Below are 20500 nucleotides of genomic sequence, written 5' to 3' on the forward strand. Positions count from 1 at the left end.
ACTATCGATTATAGATAAGTAATAGATCTCACTAGTGACCAAGTCACTCCTTTTTATAGATTGATTTAGATCGTTGTTTTCAATGTATTTCACTAATGCATTTAATCCGTCTTTTAATCTTTGTATTTGCATATATTCACTTTTGGTGCAAAGCAAGACTGTTATTCCGATTTGAATTTGCTTAATGATGTAACATATTGCGCAAGTATCTCCTTCCATTCTAGGGTTAGCCAGCAATCCCTTGTAATTTCTACTGCGGCATTAGGCACTCTAGGTTTAATATTGTCATTGTTAGCACCTTCAATATCCAATAGAGTAAAAACATCCATTACTAAAGAATACCCTTGATGTTGACCTTCTGAACTCCTTTTCAATGTTGAAGCAAAAGTCTCGAACGACTACTTCAGCCTCAGCTCCAATTACGTAACAGACACCTACATTTCTTGGAGAAAATTTCCTATGACGTAACAGACACCTGCTCCTTGAAGAATTTTAAAAAAGTTTCACTTAGATCATTTAGAAAATAAATAAAAGATCACTTAGATCACTTAACTCACTACTTAAGATGACTTTCCTGTGAATTTGCAGTGCAACAGCAAAGTGCAACTGGCACTTTGAAGATAAATCACGTTAGTCCAGTTTATATTAAGAAAAACAATCGCTCCGTTTTGATTTTTACGCTCCTCGACACTGTGCACCCCATGCCCGGGCCTATGCGTAAATCCTGCCTGTATATCTTTCTGTCAGCTAGGTTGGATGAGGTTTTTTCTTCCTTTTATTGCTTAGTCTGGGAGAGTTTGTCAAAAAAACGTCTAGAAAACTTCGTAGTCATTTTATTTTTCTTGAATTTTGCAGAGAGATATTTATATGCTGGGACTATTCTTCTCTTTATGATAGAGGGTGGCATAACCATCAAGCCTTTGACCTGTAGTATTGAGAATACCACTTGGTTGAATTTTCATATGTATATTTTGTTTGGTGAAAGTCGCATAACTATGTGATCACCTATAAGCTTCGGATACCCAAAATGATGATTAATGGAATTAATATTTTAATGGAAATACCAAAAAAGGTGCTTCAAACAATATAGAGGAGGGGAAAGTGCCCCAAGATCAAAAACTGACGCCACTGTTCCTTGCATGTCTCTTAAGGATCCCTTGGACACGAATATCATATCCTTCCAGAGGTTCAAAATTCTTATAGGATTAAACAAGACAACATAATACAAGTTAAGTTTCTGGAATGGTAACTGGAATGGTAAGCAATCAAATATTTTAAGTGTGTCTACATACTCTTCAGCTGAATTCAAATAAGGTAAGATAGACCATAGAAACGTTTCTCATTATTGCTGATAGTGTTTAAACACATTTTTTATCTTAAAAAAACTTTTAGTTACTCATAATTTCTACCAATATAAGCTGGTAGTTGTTATAATCTATAATGTGTCTTAAATTCTATCAGATATTAGATCAATGTTTTTGTCCTGTTTTTGCTGTAATTTGGCGATATTCATCTTGACACTGTTTAAAGGACGAACATAAATTTTACATCCTACCAAATCCAGAATTTTTATGGTACTAATCTTGGTCCATGTTAAGTTGAACTCAATAATTATTTTTGTCATTTATTTTGCTTCATGCGTTATTAAGAACAAAACCAAAAGGTGTTCCAAAATTAGACCTATTTTCACTAACGGAAAAACTAATCATAAATCCATATTCTTCGATGCATCGGGACCGTTGGTTTTGGTGAACATTTACTGTCGGTCATCTGAAAAAAGAAAGTAGTAAAGAATGTCTTCATAATGTTTCATACTTATTATGTGTGCATATTTAACTTTATTTTCACCACTCGCATTTTTGAACGACGATTCCTTTAGCTTGTTCAATTATATCGTTTTATTTTTTTGCATTGTCATATTTGTTGATTATATTTTTCTTCAGTCACTCTTTTCAAGTTTTCAACTCTTTTTTGGTTTAGTAATATCATTATTCACGTTTTAATTCCCCTTCAACTTTAAATTACCTTTTTTTGCTCTTGCTACATTTTCGAATTGTCTTCTTTTTTATATTGCTGTATAGCTAAATGATATGTTAATTGGTTTTTCTAAATTATTGCACACAAATTCAACCAATCTGTCATAGTGTATTGTTTTTTAATAAAAAATAACCATTAATGATTTTCTTTTACCAGCAATTTTGAAATTACATGAAATTCATCATGTCTACAACAAGCAACTACAATGTTTTGTGGACATTTTTCAAATATCATAAATAAAAAAATGAACATAGGATCTATTATAGTGCGGGTAAAAAAAATTTGGTTTTCACATTGATTTTTTCGTATGCATTATTACTCTGTTTCAATGTATCTTGTCTAAGTTATAAGAATATATTTTTGTTTCTGTGGCTTAAAAAATTACATCTAATAATTTAAGTCTCCGACAAATGAAGACTGATTGCCTATGACGAAAAAAACAATACTACGTCGATTTTCGGTGCAGATTTAATATCTCAATAACGAAAGACATTCGATATTTTAAGTCTGATGTTCGCTTTAAGCTGCTAACGAATTTTCCCTTAAGTTTGAAAATACTTCACTTCCTGACATTTTAACGGATGGCATTTCTCTGGGCTGTTCTTCTTAGAATTTTAAATGATAAATGTTAGAAACATGCATAATAGGTATCGCGCGGGGCACTAGTAGGATTACGGTGTTATACGTCTTCTTCGCTAAAGACTCCAACTGAATCTCTTCCGCAAAATTTGAAACGTTTTCGGTAAAAAAAAAGTAAAATTACAATGATGAAGCGTTATTGTGAATCAACTTTGTTGAGAGACTGAAGACTTGTTTCGTTTGATGTGAATGACTATCAAGAGACGGGTCTAGACTTATCAGTACAAGGGGCAAGAATAGCATTTGCCCCCTTCCCAGTCAAGAAACCCATTCTAGGTATGAGATTATGGTTATTTTACTTCTCTAAAGAATACATTGATTTAGTTATTTTAAATAAATATATTTGTTAATATCTTTTTATGCAACAAGGTTCAAGAAAAACCCTAAGATTCCAGGTAATGACATTTTATTTATGACACTATACACGTAGAATTTAGATTATGCACAATCAATATTTTTTTTATAGATTAAAATTAAACTTCCGTGCTTTTGCCGAACTAAATATCGTCATAACGTCTTCATACGAAAGCTTTGAAGCCGTATTATGTTCTGTGCGGATCATATTAAAATTTATGAATCACTGATTGGCCATCCTATTTCTAAGATAGTGTTTAAGGTCGTGATTACGTGAACTTGAAAACATCGAGGTTCAAAATCTAAGTTAGGGTAGCCTTCTGTCTCTCAATTCTTTAGAGACCGTCGATTGTCAAAATCCCTTCAAATAGCACTTCTTCATTGGCGGAAATAGCCTGTCAATCTGGTCTCTAGGGGAGTTGTTGGTGATCTGAAACGATTCTTTCTGGCAATTGACTGGTAAAAATTTCTGGTAGCTGAAGATATTCTATGGGACTGCTCGAAAACAGGAAAATTCATAGAAAAATGGTTGCAATCATCTTTCAGGTTATTGTCTTCTGCTCATGATAGTACCGATTTTCTTCTAAAAGCAATATCCTTCATAGAGTACTCTTGTGAAAAAGAGCGAGACATTTTCTAAGATTTCTAAGCAACTATAGGAAATAGAGCAAAATCCTAGCAAACATTCTGTAGCATCTTCAAGAAGCTACGGCCTGATATTAAAAGCGGTATATTTCCGCCAATAAATATTTATATATATAAATAAATATTTATATACAATGAGTACTTTTTAAATATAAATTTTGGATTTTAAAATGGGATTTTTGAGTTCCATCAGCTCACTTAATCACGGCCTAATTGCGGCCTAACATTAGTTTGCTAAAGCTTCTTTCATTTGAAGAAACTGATACAGGCATAGTTATATATACATATTCAAGGTAAAAATTAGCGCGTTCCATGTGACGAGTATTGTATTGGATTTTTTTTATCCCACACTTGTTTCTAGGAAGACGGTTGGGACTATGAGCCATTTAACCTTACAGAAGATGAAGGGAAGTTGTATGGTCGTGGTGCGACAGACGATAAAGGTCCAGTTCTTGGCTGGTTCCATGCCGTAGAGGCATATCAGGCAAAAGGAATTGATATTCCGGTCAATCTCAAAGTAAGTAGCACATCTGACCCACCTTATAGAAAAGTATAGAAGTTACAATTTCTACTTGTCGAAATAAAGTCATAAAATTAGTAAAATTAATAGAAATTAATGTAAATGAATAAATGAAACCTAAAATGAATAAAATTAGACTGAATGATAAAGTCAAACTTAAAACAGACACAAAATTTCCACAAAAACAGTTGGACCGCTGGCCTGCTCAAACGGCCCTAAAGACTGGGACTGCAATTTTCAAACGCTGCACTGCAGCACACTGATGTGCAGGCCACTCATCTTCAATCTGCCTTGATGTTTTTCAATGTATAAGTATGAAAACTGCCACTATGTTGTGGATGAAATTATCATCGTCAGTTATATTATTGCATGCTATTTTATTTTTCAGAACCGTATTTTTAGGAAAAGAAATTATAATTAATTTTTTTTTTTATTTAATACATTCAATCCTAAACGACCCACCGATGAGGTTTTTAATCCTTACTTGTATTTCAGCTTTGAATTGAAAGTGCCTCAGGCATTTTCCAATTCATGTTTTCCCCTATAACTTCATTATCACAAATAAAGAAGAAGATATTCGAAAACAACAAGTCCATGGGCAGTAAAACGAACAAGAACTTCAATAGCACGAATAATTCGCCTGTATACAGCAAGGCGTCCTCAGCGTTCAGAACGGAAGGATATCAGCTATAGATTTCTTAAAAAGGAAGAAACCTTAAACAAAACTAGATAATAACTTTTTCGCATGCACACCAATGGTCCGCTTAGCACATTTCTTACGACTCTTTGACTTCGACCCGGAGTGCTATGCGCGGCTGGTGACAAATCTTCCCACTGAAATGAATAAAAATATACTAGAGAATAAATAAATCTGACAAAAGAGAATAAAAAAAAGAAAAGATTGAACCAATATATAGAATGGCTTGTGCATTGCAACTATATTCTTATTTAAATTTGCGTTTCTTTCTTTTTTAAATCTGCTATGGTTTAAGTTCTTTCTTTCCTGAATACTGGGAGCGCCTTTTTTAATTCAAGCGTCATATTCATCTGATTGTTCTTCTTTTTCTTCCTATTGACCGTATATTCGTTATTTTGCAAGATTTTCTTCTTTGATTATGTCATGGTATGCCAGATTGGTTTTAGATATATATACAATCGATTGTTGTTTGGGCTTTTGCTGGGAAAGGTGATGTGTACCTTTCGCCATAAGTACATGACGCGGCCTTAAAAGTACCATATCATCGTTATCATTTTCTTTTTATGCCCCCCCACCCCTTTGACAAACTTGTCTCTAGTAAACAACTTAGTGACGAAGGTGAATCCAGACATGGACAATTACTCCATTGCTTAAAATGCAAATGATCTAGTTAATATATATCATGATGAAGTTCGAATATGCATTATGAATCTAATCATCCTTTTTGGGATGCTTTAAATTATTGACACCAATAAGTGTCAACTTTAGTGAAAATCAAGCCCAATTTGTGAAACATATATTTATTGATTCATTAGTATTTGTTTTGGACCACTTTCTGAGTCGAAAGAGGTAGTCTACAATGTCTTTACACGCCTGAAGGCCGGGCGAGAAGCTTGATTTTCGCTTCGTTTACCAGAGGTGATTGGTTTAAGGCTTCACAAAATTATATACAGTGATATATAATTACGTATTGGCTCTTATGGAGGAGGGCCAGTGAATCTTTGTCTGTGTTGTGGGGGGAGGGTCTGAAGTCTTAAAAAGTGCATCTTTATATCCAAAAACTTCCAACTTTCACTGAAGCCCACAAATAAATATAGAAGAAGGTATGGGGAGGAGGATGGTGAAATTTGATCTAAAGTCTTTCATAGTTCCAAGAACCATTTCCAAGGAATATTTTTATTGTAACACCAATAAGTGTCAACTTCGGGGGAAATCAAGCACAATTTGTGAAATATGTATTTGTTGATTCATGTGTATTTATTTTGGACCTCTTTTTGAGTCGAAAGAGGTAGCCTACAATGTCTTTATACGCCTGAAGTTCGGGAGAGGGGTGGGATTTTTGCTTCGTTTGCCAGATGTGAGTCGTTTAAGGCTTCACAAAATTATATACAGTGATGTATTATTACGCATTAGCTCTTAAGGAGGAGGGCCAGTGAATCTTTGTGTGTCTGTGTTGTGGGAGGGGGGAGTCTGAGGTCTCAAAAAGTGCATTTTTTAAGTCCAAAAACTTATAACTTTCAATGAGCTTACAAATAAATATAAAAGAGGATTTGGGGAGGAGGATGGTGCAATTGGATCTACAGTCTTCTATGATTTCAAGGAGTGTTTTTTGGACAAAGTTTGTAACATGGGTGATGGGGAAAATACCCCCCTCTTATTTGGGGAATATTTTAAGTGTAACATAAAAGGCTACATGCATATGCTTTGGCGCACAATAAGGGGGGAGATGTGGTATAACGTGCAGTACCAGTAAATTTTGCAGGGATAGAGGGCGAGAATTATTAAGGACTTTGTTTCTACTACGATTTATTCGTAAATATTGCTCAACGTCTTCCTGTTTGCCAGAAGCAGAGGGCACACCCCCCTTAGCATCTTCCAGCGTGAGAGGGAGAGGGGAAGGGGTCCCTATAAAAAAAATTATTTTTGAACAATTCTCCTGGAAAATCGTGAAAATAATTAGTAGTATTACCCAAGATGGTTTTGACGACACACATAGCCACTACTCCTTTCTATCCTTTAATGATTTAAGCTGAACGATGATCCTCTCAAGATGCAGGTGTTCTTAAACTGTTTCGAAATGCAGGTGTATGTTACGTAATGAGGGATGTCTTCCAAGAGACGCAGGCGCGTGTAACGCTATAGGGGATGTTTTTTTATGGATATTATGCTCAAAAAACTTAAGGGTGTGAGGGAAACCTTCAGGGGGGCCCAACCAAATCAGGATTTCTGATCAGGATTCAGATTAAGATTTTCTTGGTCCAGATATCCAAAGCTCAGTCTCATTGAGGGGAAGCCCCTTTTGAATCTTAATGTGGACATAAAAGCTGTGGAACACAAACCCTGAGAAAATCCATTAAAAAATCTCTGAAAGTATTATGCAACACCCCTGTGTGTGTCTTTCACTGTTACATGCGGGTATTCTCCATGGGGCCTGAAGAAACAAGTCACGTTAGAATGCGTCATTCTTAACATAAGCAAACATTCCCTTATTACATAACAACCACATAAATCTTGGAACTTCTTGAAGAAAGCCTTGTAGGGGAAATTGGTCGTTATGGCTCCTCGTTGAAATTGCTTGCTAGGGGCCCGGTTGAATTGGATGCTAGGGCACTGTTGTTTAGTTTAGGTTATGGGGTACCAGTGAAATTGGATGCTAGGTCTCCGTTGGAATGAACTGCTACCCTTGATGGAAATAGACGCTAGGGCTTCCGTTTGAAGTGGGTGCTAGGGTCCCCAGAGGTTACATTACGGACCCGATGAAATTGGATTCTAGATCACCCGGTTGAAATGCTTGCTAGGGTTCCCGGTGGTTAGGGCCCCCGATAAAATTGTATGCTAGGGGTTCCGTTGGAATTGCTCGTTAGGGTGTGGCGTCTTAAAGGTCCCCCACTAGCGGGCCCTGAAGATTTTTCCAACCTTGCCTTAATAGGCTTTTAAGGAAGCAGAGAAACTATTAGGTAAGACATAAAGAAATAATGAACAAAAAAGATCTTGAAGAAAAATATTAAAAAAAATTTCTTGGGATGTCTTGAAAGATCCTGAAACGTCGTGAAGAAAAATACCTTAGAAATGTCTTGAAAAAATGTTTTGGAGAAAAATGAATAAAAAACAAGGGAATTATGATTCGGCAGGGGTTAACCGAGATAACCATTCTATTATTATTATTTGGGAAATACTTTATAAAAGAAACGTATCGAAAAACCTATGGTTTGCGTGTTTCCCAACCATTATCTCCGGGCCGCGTAACTATCCAGCAAAGCTATTGATTTTTGCTATATTAGGTGAACCTGCTTGCTACATTCTATTAATGCTCTAACATGACTTAGACAGGTTAAAATACATAGCCGATGTTACATAGCATCGGCCTTAGATATTTCATTATTTAAGTGATTAAGTATCGAACTTTTATTCTGGATCAATCAATCTAAAGAACACAGATTTTGTGAGTAAAAATTTTATTATTAAAAACAAACTTAAAAGTAGTATTAAAACACAGAAAAAGGCAATTCAAACTCAAAAACGGAAAAAAAACATGAAAAAAGCTTATAAAGGATAAAATATAAGTAAAAAAAACATGAATTAAAGAAAGGCGGCGATTCTACCAATCAACTCCAGAGTGGGTGGTTGTGATTAGAGACAAATTTAACCCCTATAAGGAGATATTATTGGGGCTTTTAATGAAAATACCTCGTCTCTTTGAGCCAAGATTACACATATTCACGACCCCACAGTATCTGGCTGACCCACCCCCTAGTGAGCAAGATTTGTTCGTAAAAGTTATATTAAACATTAAATACTAGTTTTGTTAATATATGTTGGAGATCTTCGTTAGTATTTTCTCTTCTATTCATCCTAAAATATTCGAATAAAGACCAAAATCGTCAGAAAAATACGAATTCTAATAAAGATACATGTAGGTATGTGCTTCAGACTGAGTATATGAGTCAAAATACGCCTTAAAAACAAATAATTATGAAAAAAAGTATACCATTCCACTGATTCAAGCTGATTATTCGGAGACCACTCTTTACCAGCTAGATAAAAAAAAATCAACACATAATTATTTGCCTTCTTTTATAAACAATTTTTCGAAAATCTATTCTCTTAAATGATTACTCCGAACTTTGAAGGAGTATTTCGACTCGTATATTTAGTTTATTTATATACTTGTACGAACCTTTATTAAGGTTCTAAAGGGTTTTACCTTTATTTTAATCTTTTAGGATGATCAGAGGAGGTGATATGTCATATAATGCAGAGCCTTTAATTAGACGAAAATAGGCAGTAAAGTGGCCACAATTTGCTCACCAAAATCCAAAACTTAAATTAGTAATTTTTACACTTCTCATACATTTGCTTTTTGTTATACAAATCATCTAAAAACAACTGATGCGAAAAACTCCCCGCTTCACTAAAAAAGCAAACTCAAAAACTAAAACAGACAGCCAAAAAAAAAGTAATGATATCAATTTTTTCGCCTCGGTGCCATAGCTCGAAAACAAATGTTTGACACTAAAAAGAAGTAAATATTTTGCTTTTCGCGCCGTTGTGACTACACAATCCTGAAATATAATTTTGGCAGCCTAAGGAAGTTAGGGTTTTAACTTTCCCCTCCTTGTTATTATGAAAGATTTTCGTCTCCCAGTTGGCTTTTGTTGTAATACGGACAGATTTCCTTGATAAACCTAAATTTAATAAATACATGTTGGCGGTATGCGTCATTAGTAAAATCTAACAGAGACCGCACAAAGTAACGGAAACCTTGTTTCAAACTTATATGCAAAAAGAAACAGTCTTAATAATTAAAAAGTTACTAAAACTCAACTATTAACAAGCAATTACAAAAAATAACTTTTGTCCCAAACCAGATTAAACGGTCCTAACCACAAATACACCACTACGTCAGGGGGGTTTCCCCGCCCCCTGTAGCCGCCACTTCTTCCCGGGCCTCGAACCGCTACTGCTCCGCAAGCATTTAAAATGCAAGTTTGGCAATGATTGTGAGAACCATTTCTAGGATATCATTTTACCTCGTTTTATATTGTCTCGCTTATGACAATGGCCACTGATACGGCTTCGAATTTAATTTGATGGTATTACCAAATGCTAACTACTTGCTTTGTTATAAAGCTGCGGTTTTCCTTTCAGTTTTGCTTTGAAGGTATGGAGGAAATGGGAAGTCAAGGCTTAGAAGAATTCCTTGCTACAAAGAAAAATGATTTCCTTGGCGATGTAGACTTTGTTTGTATATCTGATAATTACTGGCTTGGAAAAAGTAAACCATCTCTCACTTACGGACTGAGGGGGCTATGCTATTTCTTCATCGAAATTGAATGCGCAGCAAAAGATTTACACAGTGGAGTTTTTGGCGGAAGTGTGTAAGTTTTTTTGTTCCGTTTTTCGCTGACAGTATTCTTTTCTTTTGATTTACATTTATAGTTATTGCCCTCTTTATACGCTCAGTTCCCTTCTATCTCTATTTGTGTTCGGTATTCTTTAGTTTTTGTAAAATACCAAGTATTATTTAGTGAAAAGTGGAAGCTAAAAATCTAATTCCTAGATGAGCGCGGTATAAAAAGAAATTCTAGATTTTTGAATTAAGAAGTAAAACAAAAAGCAATGACAAATTTGAGTAGAATACCTTTATGATTAAATTTGCATATACCTTCGCATGCCCTTCGAATACCCTTCGCATGCCTTTGAATGAATGAATTACGTGTTGCATATATTATTTGATTAAGAAACTAATTACTTTCGATTTTATGAACTAGTTGTAAAATTGAAAAGAATAGTAGGCCTTCGTGGAAAATGATATTAATGTTTTAAAAGTTCTGAGCCATCCGGCTCTCTCAAATGTAACCTGACCTTGTCTCTTTCCACGCAATGCGGCTGGCAGCTTGAACCTCCACCTCTTGTCCACTCTTTATCACATCACCATCTTTTTGTTTTATTAATTTACTTTTCAGTTTTTTATAGGCTGTGTGAATGTTCGTGGTTATGAACTTATCATTTATGTCAATTTGCATGTTTCTATCCTTCCGTATTCTTTCCTCGCTTTTTTGCGTCCCTCTACCGCTCGGGCCTTCAGGTCCTTGCTTTGCTTGGACGATATAGTTTTGGGGTGTTTATAGTGTATGTCAATCCTCGTGATTATATAATGATTTTTTTCTATTTCCAAGTTTGTCATACGATTATTGTAGCGTACCTTTCAGCCCGCGCATGCTTTTCCTTGAGTTAAAAATTTTCATAAGGATAAAAAAAAGTTAGAATATTAAGTCGCACTGTATTTGCACAATATTTTGTAACTAGAAATCATTAGATAAATATTTTAGTTCAAGCTTTTCACTCGTGTCCTTATTTTGACTCGAATAAAATAAACCAAATAATCAAGGAGTAATTTAACTTTAGTCACGAAGCAATGGCCGATTTGATCTACATGATGGATAATTTGGTAGATGTTAATGGGTCAATCCTTATTCCTGAAATTATGCAAGACGTGAGACCTTTGACAGAGGCCGAAGAAGACTTGTACAAAAACATAACCTTTGATGTACCAGTGTATCGACGTGATATTGGGGCTGAGAAATTACTGCACAACGAAGACAAGGTACTTAAATTTTTTTTTCAGTGTTTGTAGGTCAATGAACAAAAAAAACTATATGACAGCTATCTTTAACCCGGAGCAAGTATTTTTCCATTGTATAACTAGTTTGCCAGCGAATCAGTTGGCTACCGGTGCTCACAAGAGAGTATACTTTTGTTATGCCTGTCGTCCAAACACTCGCTAGCTTATGAATAAACTGCTTACTTACTTGCCAATATCTTCTAAATTTCAATAAATTTTTTTTTAAAGAATAAAAATAAACATGAAAATAAGTTTACTTCTAAATAGTGGAACTGCAAATGCCATTGTACCAGGAAGTTTTTTCTAGGATAAGAAATAACGAGTGCTAATATACGCTTATTTTTCATTAAAAATGGAATGACACTTAAGTCACAGTTTTTTTTTTACAAATTTCAGTAGTAGCTACAGTCGTTTGTCGTCATAGTAGTAGTCGCGTTAGTCTTATTTGGCATAATAGTTGCAGCAGTTGCATTTGTCATAGTCTTTGTAGGAGGTGGAGTGATGTTGCAATAGCGCGGCGGTATTTACCGTAGTCACAATAATTTAATAGAAACTATCCTCGAAGTGAGTACAAAATTAATAGTAGCTATGGTCAGAATAGAAGAATGAAACGAGACTCAAAATTCAGGAAAGTCCGATGACAAACTTCACACAAGGAAGAAAATGTTTTGATTAGCTATAATAAGTGTCCTATGTAATATGGCCATTCCAGACGCGGATAGCATACCTTATTTGGGCTATTTCGATTACCGATATTACAGACTGCACACCTTATTTGGGTACTAAAGCTTGCCAAAACTACAGACTCTACGCCTGAGGCTTTTCCTACTTAAATGTCAGTTAGAAAGAACTTGAAAAGCGTGTCTTTATTTGAATTCAAGTCGTACTATTTAATTAGCGATTGTAAAGAATATCTTACGTCGAAATTATCAATGCACATTCAATATAATGCTGAATTCTATTAAATAGTTATAATAATGTATATCGTTTTATTTATTAATGTTCTGCTTTTCCATTTCTTCTCGATCATTAGCAGTCAACACATGTCTTTTGATCATATAAAAGTGACATATGCCATTTTTACGCCATATCTCAATATAGCCATCGTTTGTTACATATGAAATATCATCTAAAGATATATCCTTACTAGATAATAAAAAAAGCTAAATAATAATAAAAAATCGTTGAACATCAATAGAATATAGAAAACAATTTAAATGAATACGAATATATTTAATAAAACACTTGGTTTTTATTTTCCTTTAGTAATAGTCGAATTGTTACCAAAGTTTCTGTCGTGCTATATTTTTTTTATATTTATAAAGATATTTAGGGGGAAGGGCTAGCGAGTAAGTACGTACAAAATGAACCAAGCTACCCTCTATATCGAAATCATACGGTTCATGATAATTATTGTCGAAGAACTAAATCCTTTTTATCAATGCATATATACCACCAGTGATGGTGCTCAACACATAGCTCCTTGCGCTAAAGTTTGAATTTTGTCTCAATTTTTAAAGAACGACTCCCAAAACACAAGGGTCGTTTAATTGGAACAAAAAGCTTTATTTAAAAGTACTTAAAAACTTTAGCCTAAAGAGCGATGTGTTGAGGCGGAGGCAACCCCTTCATATATATAACACTTTCTGTTCGTTTTAAGTTTTAATGTTGCTCCTTACTTTCAGTTTAAAAACTTATCTTTTTAATTTAATATCTGATCGTTTTTAAATAATCCCAGGAAATATGGTCCCCATCTCCTCGGAGGAATACCCACCCCGTGGATATATCCTTTAGACAATTCAATCCTGGCGAAAATTGGGGAAAAATGGTAAGAGCTGCAGAGGCAAGTCAAGAGGGGTATCACACAACATGAATTTACTGGTTACTTTAAAAGCAAAAAGATCGTTTTAGATTATGTGACTGTAGTAACATTTGAGTAATTAAGGATAAATGCAGCACAAAATAGAAAGATAAAAAATCAAATAAAACCACGTTAAACATTAATAAAACATACAAAATAATTTAAATGAAAGGCCACTCGTAATAAAACAGCGATTTTGAACTTGGCATTATTTTTTCGGTACATTATATTAATTTCAAATTAGAATTACCAGTCCCTGGCATCCAACCATTGAGATATGAACATAGACAATGAGTTTTCAGAAATGAAATTTTATTTCATTAAAAAAAAAAATAATGTTTCGTTATACTGATGTAAATCACTGACTTAGCAAAAACAACTTCATGATCAATGTCTTCGAATATCACAACTCGCTTCGGTATGATTGGAAGCATGCTCACTTTCAATCTTCTACGAATCGCTGGGATATCCGAAAATGTAATAATAGTTATTTTCATTGCTAAACATAGTATATGCATAAGTCTATGAATTCAAGAACCCATCAATCAACATATTTTCAATGGCACATATTGCTTACACTTATATGGAAAATCAAGCATCCAATTTTTTTAGCTTCCCTAGGAGGGTCATAGGCTACGGTTTTATTCTTCTCAATGACATTCTAATCAAGGAGGCACACTCGTGCCTCTATAAAGAGGCGACACACGACAATGTTAAGCGATCTTCGGTTCCAGTGGTCGCAGAGGGATGGGGAGGGATGCATTTCGTAGCCCGAGCTCCAACTAAGAAACCTGCAAAATTTCATCCCCCTCCAACTTTTCCTTCATGGGGAAAATCTGGCCGAAAGTTTCGACCAGTCAACCCAAGCCCCCCTTTAACGTTGTCTGATCGGGCTGAAATTCACAAGTTAAGGTCCCCTAGGGCCCAGGAGCTTATCCGCGAAATTTCAGCTTGATCCGATAACTCCTTCCCTGTTTTCCAGAAACCACGCATAGCCACTTAAAATTCATTTACTTTTTTTTCCTAGACGCCTACAGGTCACATCCGACATCGGATCTGGGTGTACGAAGACTCATTCGATGCGGAATTCTCCGAGTAATTTTCCTGGAAAGTTTCGTAGGAAAATCTTAACCCCCCGAAAGTTTCGACCCTCCAACCCCCCCCCCTTTTAACGTTGTCCGATCGGGCTGAAATTCACAAGTTAAGGTCCCCTACGGCCCAGGAGCTTATCCGCGAAATTTCAGCTCGATCCGATAACTCCTTCCCTGTTTTCCAGAAACCACGCATTAGCTATTAATTAACGGATTTCTCTCCATAAGAGCCCATGTTAATTTGAAATTTTTAAAAGTTATTGAGAAGTTATATTTACACACATGCAAGTTATTAGCTCAGTTGGTAGAGCGTGAGACTTTTTTAATCCTCGGGTCAAGGGTTCAGTACCCTTACGGGCGGTTTTTTTTCACAACATCAAAAAATTTTGATAACACCTGGACAGCTTATCATTTGAGAGATAACAGAATATTAGCTTCTTATGAGCAACAATGATTTAAAAGCGGGGGGGTTGGGGGGCGGCAGCCACCCAACTTCCTCTCCTAATTCCTCTACGAGGAGTACATGAATTATTAAATTACATCCACCATGGATTGTAGAAAAACGTACAGAAATAATATGAAAAAAACTTCGTTTTCTTAAAGAGTTAAAGAGGCTGCGTCCCAAAGTCGAACCTTAAAACGTACAGGAATTAGAAGAGGCAGTTGGGGGGCTGGCGCCCCCCAAACCCCCAGCTTTTAAAGACTCTTTTGTACAGGTTTTTTTTGTGGGGGGACTTCATTGTTACTAATTACTAGTTTCGGTGCAATGGTTCTCCTGTCCTCTTGTGTTTAACATTTTTCGAAGTTATTCCATTATTCATTCATTTCAATTTTTTGTTAATTAAAAGAGGGCCTTTCCGAAGCCAAGAGCGGGGGGTTAGCAAAAAAACAAAAAACCTGTACAAAAGAGTCTTTAAAAGCTGGGGGTTTGGGGGGCGCCAGCCCCCCAACTGTCTCTTCTAATTCCTGTACGTTTTAAGGTTCGACTTTGGGACGCAGCCTCTTTAACTCTTTAAGAAAACGAAGTTTTTTTCATATTATACAATGGGAAAGAACGACTATTGAATGCACTGTTGTTTACGCTAAGAGGTAAAACCAAGAATAGAAGATTCTCGAGATTTTTCATAAGCCAGAGTTTATTTTTCTTAATGACATTCTAATACCGGGGGAATGAATTAGTACTGAATGCCTCGCTGTATATAAAAAGGGGTGAAACCAAGACCAGAGAACTTTTTAGATTTTCAATGGCCAGAATTTTATTTTTCTTAATGACATTCTAATACCATGGAAATAACGACAATTGAATACCTCACTGATCCATTTTCGATTTTTAGCAATTTTGTGTGCAATACAGTCTGAACTTAAATATTTAAGTAAGACAAAGCGTGTGTCAACCAAATTTGAACGTTTTAGTATTTTCCTAAAATTCTTTTGATTCCATTTTCGTTTTTTATCAATTTTGTGTGCAATATAAATTGAACCCGAATATCTAAGTGAGACTAAGCATGTGTCAGCCAAGTTTAAACGTTATAGCATTTTCCTAAATTTCATTTTGATTCCATTTTTCGATTTTTATCAATTGTTTGTCCAATACAGATTGAACTTGAATGTTTAAGTGAGACAAAGCGTACGTCAGCCAAATTTAGACGTTATAGCATTTTCTAGAATTCATTTGATGTCATTTTTGATTTTTTGTCAATTTAGTGCGCAATATAGATTGAACTTCAATGTTTAAGTGGGAAAAAGTGTACGGCAACTCAACTTGAACGCGATAGCATCTCCTAAAATATATTTTTTTTTATATATTTAACTTGAATATTTAAGTGAGACAAGGCATACGACAACCCAATTTGAAGGCTAAAGCATTTCCCCACACATTTTTGATTCCATTTTCGATTTTTGTCAATTTTTTCCTGGGGGAGTGGAGCGGGGATTCTTAATTTTTTTCTTTTTGCAGAAGAAAACCTCGTAAAAGGTGTTTTTTAGGATTGAATTTTTTAATTCGCGATCTAATATAGTCTAAGAGCGAAAGTAGTAGGACTGAATTTGCTTAATTTCAGATTTCTGAAGCATTCTCCAGAAAGACACAACGTATTGAATTTTATAAATACATATTATCTTGGATTTTGGTAGGTTTAATGGGGGAGTGAGGTAGGGTTAAGGAATTCTGATATTTTTTTCTTTTTGCACTTTGAGGAAGTCTCGCTATATCAAATCATAAGAAAAATCTCATAAAAGGTTTTTTCCGGGACTACCTTTATTTTCAATTTACGATCTACTAAAGCCAAAACTGAAATCTACTTAATTTCAGTTTTCTGAAGAATTCTTCAGAAGCACACAACGTATAGAATTTAGTAAAACAAACATATCTCAGATTCTCGTATGTTTAAGGGGGAGTGGATTGGGTTAAGGAATTCTTTTTCTTTTCTTTTTTGTACTTGAGGAAATCTCGCTTTATCAAATTATAGGAAAAAACTCATAAAAGGTATTTGTATTGTATAAATTGTACTAATTTGAGGAAAAAATATCTTACCTTCTCTTAAAACTCTTCTATTACCTGTCATTGTGGCAATCAATTTATCAACTATTTATGTTTGTTAAAATTCTTTACTGTATACTCCATATTTTGACGTACCGTTAAGTGTAAGGAAATATTAGTTCACGATAGTTCTAGCTTAAATGTACCAAATATGAACATGCAAAGACAATTTCTCCCAAAGTTGTGCGTCCTAACAACTATTACAATTTAGATATAGTCATTATATATAAACCATCCCTAATAATTAAATCTATCAAAATAAGATCCATTGTCTTGAGAATCATACTAGAATATTTTATAAAATCAGCGTTAAACGCACCAAACTCAAAATAATTAATAAATTCCGAGTGTTTTAGTTTCTGACTTTCAGCACTGGCGGAAACATTTCAAAGACATAGAGTCCATTAAAAACATTTCTTTTTTTGTTGCGAGATTTAGCGTATATTTTTCTTTAAGGCTATATGCTACCTTAAAAAAGATCATTTGTAAGCCTCAGCATCGGCTGACCGTCTCAAAAACATAGGGCTCATTAACGACATTTCATTTATTTTTCTTGTGAAACTTTTCATAAAATTAGCAGTAAAGTGATATGCTACCTTAAAAATCTTTTTTTTTCAAGCCTCAGCGTCGGTTGACCGTCTCAAAAATAGGGTCCATTAAAGACATCTCTTTTATTTTTGTTGTGAGATTTAGCATAAATATTTACATTAAGGTAATATACTACATTAAAAATCATTTTGAAGTATCAGCATCGACTAATTGTCTTCAAATCATAGTCCAATTAAAGGCATCTCTTTTATTATTGTTGTAAGATTTACCATAAAATTGTAGTTTTAAGGGTGATATGCTACCTTAAAATCATTTTTCAAGCCTCAGCATCGGCCGTCAGTAGTAATAAAAATCAAGGCTCCTAAAATTGAAGAGACTCCGGTCAAATGAATAACAAAAACATTGGAGACCAATTAAAGACATATCATTTATTATATCGCAAGATTTACCATAAAATTTTCCTTTAAGGGTAATATGCTGCATTAATAATCATTTTAACAAGCCTCAGCGTCGGCTAAGGTAAACCTCGGGACAAAAAAAAAGAGATATGTCTAATTGTACTCCTGTGTTTTTGAGATTGTCAGCCGACGCTAAGGCTTGAAAAAATTATTTTTAAGGTATCTTATCTCCCTTAAAGTATAATTTAAGGGTAAAACTCGCAACAAAAATAAATGACCCTATGTTTGGAGACGGTCAGCCGATGCTGAGGCTTGAAAAATTAAGGTAGCATATTGCCCTTAAAGCAAAATCTGTGCTAAATCTCGTGACAAAAAATAAAAGAAATGTCTTTAACTGGACTCCTATGTTTTTGAGATTGTCAGCCGAAAAACTATTTTCAAGGTATCATGTCGTGTTAATGCAAAGTTTAATGCTATATCTCACAACAAAAATAACCGAGATTTCTTTAATAGACCCTGTTTTGGAGACGGTCAATAGGCTCTGACGCTTGAAAAAAAATGATTGTTAATGTAAGATATTGTCTTCATGGACAATTTTTTACTAAATATCGCAACAAAAATAAATGAAATGTCTTTAATTGACTCTATATATTTGAGTTGGTCAGCTGATGCTGAGGCTCACATTTTTTGTTTGTTTAAGGTTTGAAAGAGCTGGAGCGGAAAGCTTTTCGGATTTGGAATCAGTGCATATTTTTAGTCGGATAGTGAAATAATCATTTGTATGGGGTTCTGTTTGAGGTTGACCCCTTTTTTCACATTTGTCTTAGAACCTTTCCCTAGCCTCACTCTCTCTCAAAGGTTTAAGCCCCAGACAATTCTTTTGACCTTAAATTTTTAGGCTCTTGTACATCAGCAAAACAGAGCGTAGAAATGACATATCTAATCACATTTGCTGGTATTTACTCAATCAATATTTTTCTCATAACCTCAAATACAACCTCAAAAAACTCAAATTTGTAAAAAATCTAGATAGGTATAACAATTTGTTTGAGGCCAAACCACAGTTTTACTAAACTAGCATGCTTTGTTTCACTTAAATTTTCAAGTTCAGCTTGTATTACACCCAAAATTTATAAAAATTGAAATATGGAGTCAAAATAAGACTCAAAAGTCCTCTGGTCCTGGTTTCATCTCTTGGAGTATAAAGCGAGGCATTAAATAATCATTCTTTTCCCTGGTATTAAAATGTCATTAAGAAAAATAAAATCTGGCCTACAGAATTTTCAAAAATCTTTTGTTCTTGGTTTCACTTCCTAGTGTAAATAATAATGCGTTCATAGTCGTTCTTTCCCATTGTATTAAATAAATAAAAAAAGTTTTTTAAATGAAAGTAATGAGCGACATTAAAACTTAAAACGAACAGAAATTACTCCGTATATGAAAGGGGCTTTTCCTTCTCAACGCCCCGCTCTTTACGCTAAAGTTTGACTCTTTCTCTTAACTCTATATTTTAAAACATTAAAAAACTTTAGCGTAAAGAGCGGGGCGTTGAGAAGGAAAAGCCCCTTTCATATACGGAGTAATTTCTGTTCGTTTTAAGTTTTAATGTCGCTCCTTACTTTCATTTAAAAAACTTGTTTTTTTTATTTAATTTCTGAACGTTTTTGAATCAATGCATGTTTTGATTTTGGCTCTCCGCAGAGGAATAATTAAAATTTGTATATTTATTTTTTTTGGCTAAATTGCTTTCTCATAATTTTGATCGAATGATTTTGAGGAAAAAATAGCGGGGGAGGAAGCTTATTTGCCCTCCGATTTCCGGTTAATTAAAAAGGCAACTAGAAGTTTTAATTTTTTACGAATCTTTTTATAAGTAAAAGATATACGTAACGTATAAATTAGCTTACGTAAAGAAATTTTGTATTCTCATGTTTTATTACATATATGAGGGGGTTCGCCCCCCCCCCCCCCGTCAGTACCTCGCTCTTTACACTAAAGCTTAAATTTTGTCCCAATTCATTAAGAATGACCCCTGAATCACAAAAGCCGCAGAATAAATAGTTGAAATTACTAAAAATACTTTAGCGTAAAGAGCGAGGTATTAGGAGGAGGTGAGCCCCTCATATGGGTAATAATTTCTGTTCGTTTTAAGTTTTAATGCTGCTGCTTATTTCAAGCTGAAAAAAACTTTTTCATATTTATTTTTTTCAATTTTTTTTTAAGTAATGCTAGTAAATCCTGCGCTCCCTTCGTGGAAATTTTCTTTCCCCATGACAAATTCCTCGATGGAAAGTTCCCCCAGCATATCCCCCTCTTCTCAACCCCTGCCTCCAACCAAAAAATCCTCCTGAAAACGCCTTTACACTTCCCAATAACCATTACTATATGTAAGCACTGGTCAAAGTTTTGAACTTTTAACCCCTCCCACGGGGACTGTGGGGGAGTAAGTCGTCCCCAAAGACATAGTTATAAGGTTTTTTGACTACGTTGAATAAAATGGCTATCTCAGAATTTTGATCCGTTGACTTTGGGAAAACAATTAGCG

The 20500-nt window shown here is 34.7% G+C and overlaps 1 protein-coding gene across 1 annotated transcript in view; it reads left to right on the top strand.

Moving 5' to 3' along the window:
• LOC136025083 (cytosolic non-specific dipeptidase-like) overlaps positions 1-20500 on the top strand; it is a 39600-nt gene that overhangs the window by 10667 nt on the left and 8433 nt on the right. Inside the window, exons 3-5 of the mRNA XM_065700801.1 lie at positions 4037-4192; positions 10041-10270; positions 11301-11499. Of these exons, the coding sequence (XP_065556873.1) occupies positions 4037-4192; positions 10041-10270; positions 11301-11499 (585 nt within the window). The remainder of the gene's footprint in view (positions 1-4036; positions 4193-10040; positions 10271-11300; positions 11500-20500) is intronic.

The sequence above is a fragment of the Artemia franciscana genome, chromosome 3, assembly GCF_032884065.1.
Source record: "Artemia franciscana chromosome 3, ASM3288406v1, whole genome shotgun sequence".
NCBI classification, from domain to species: domain Eukaryota; kingdom Metazoa; phylum Arthropoda; class Branchiopoda; order Anostraca; family Artemiidae; genus Artemia; species Artemia franciscana.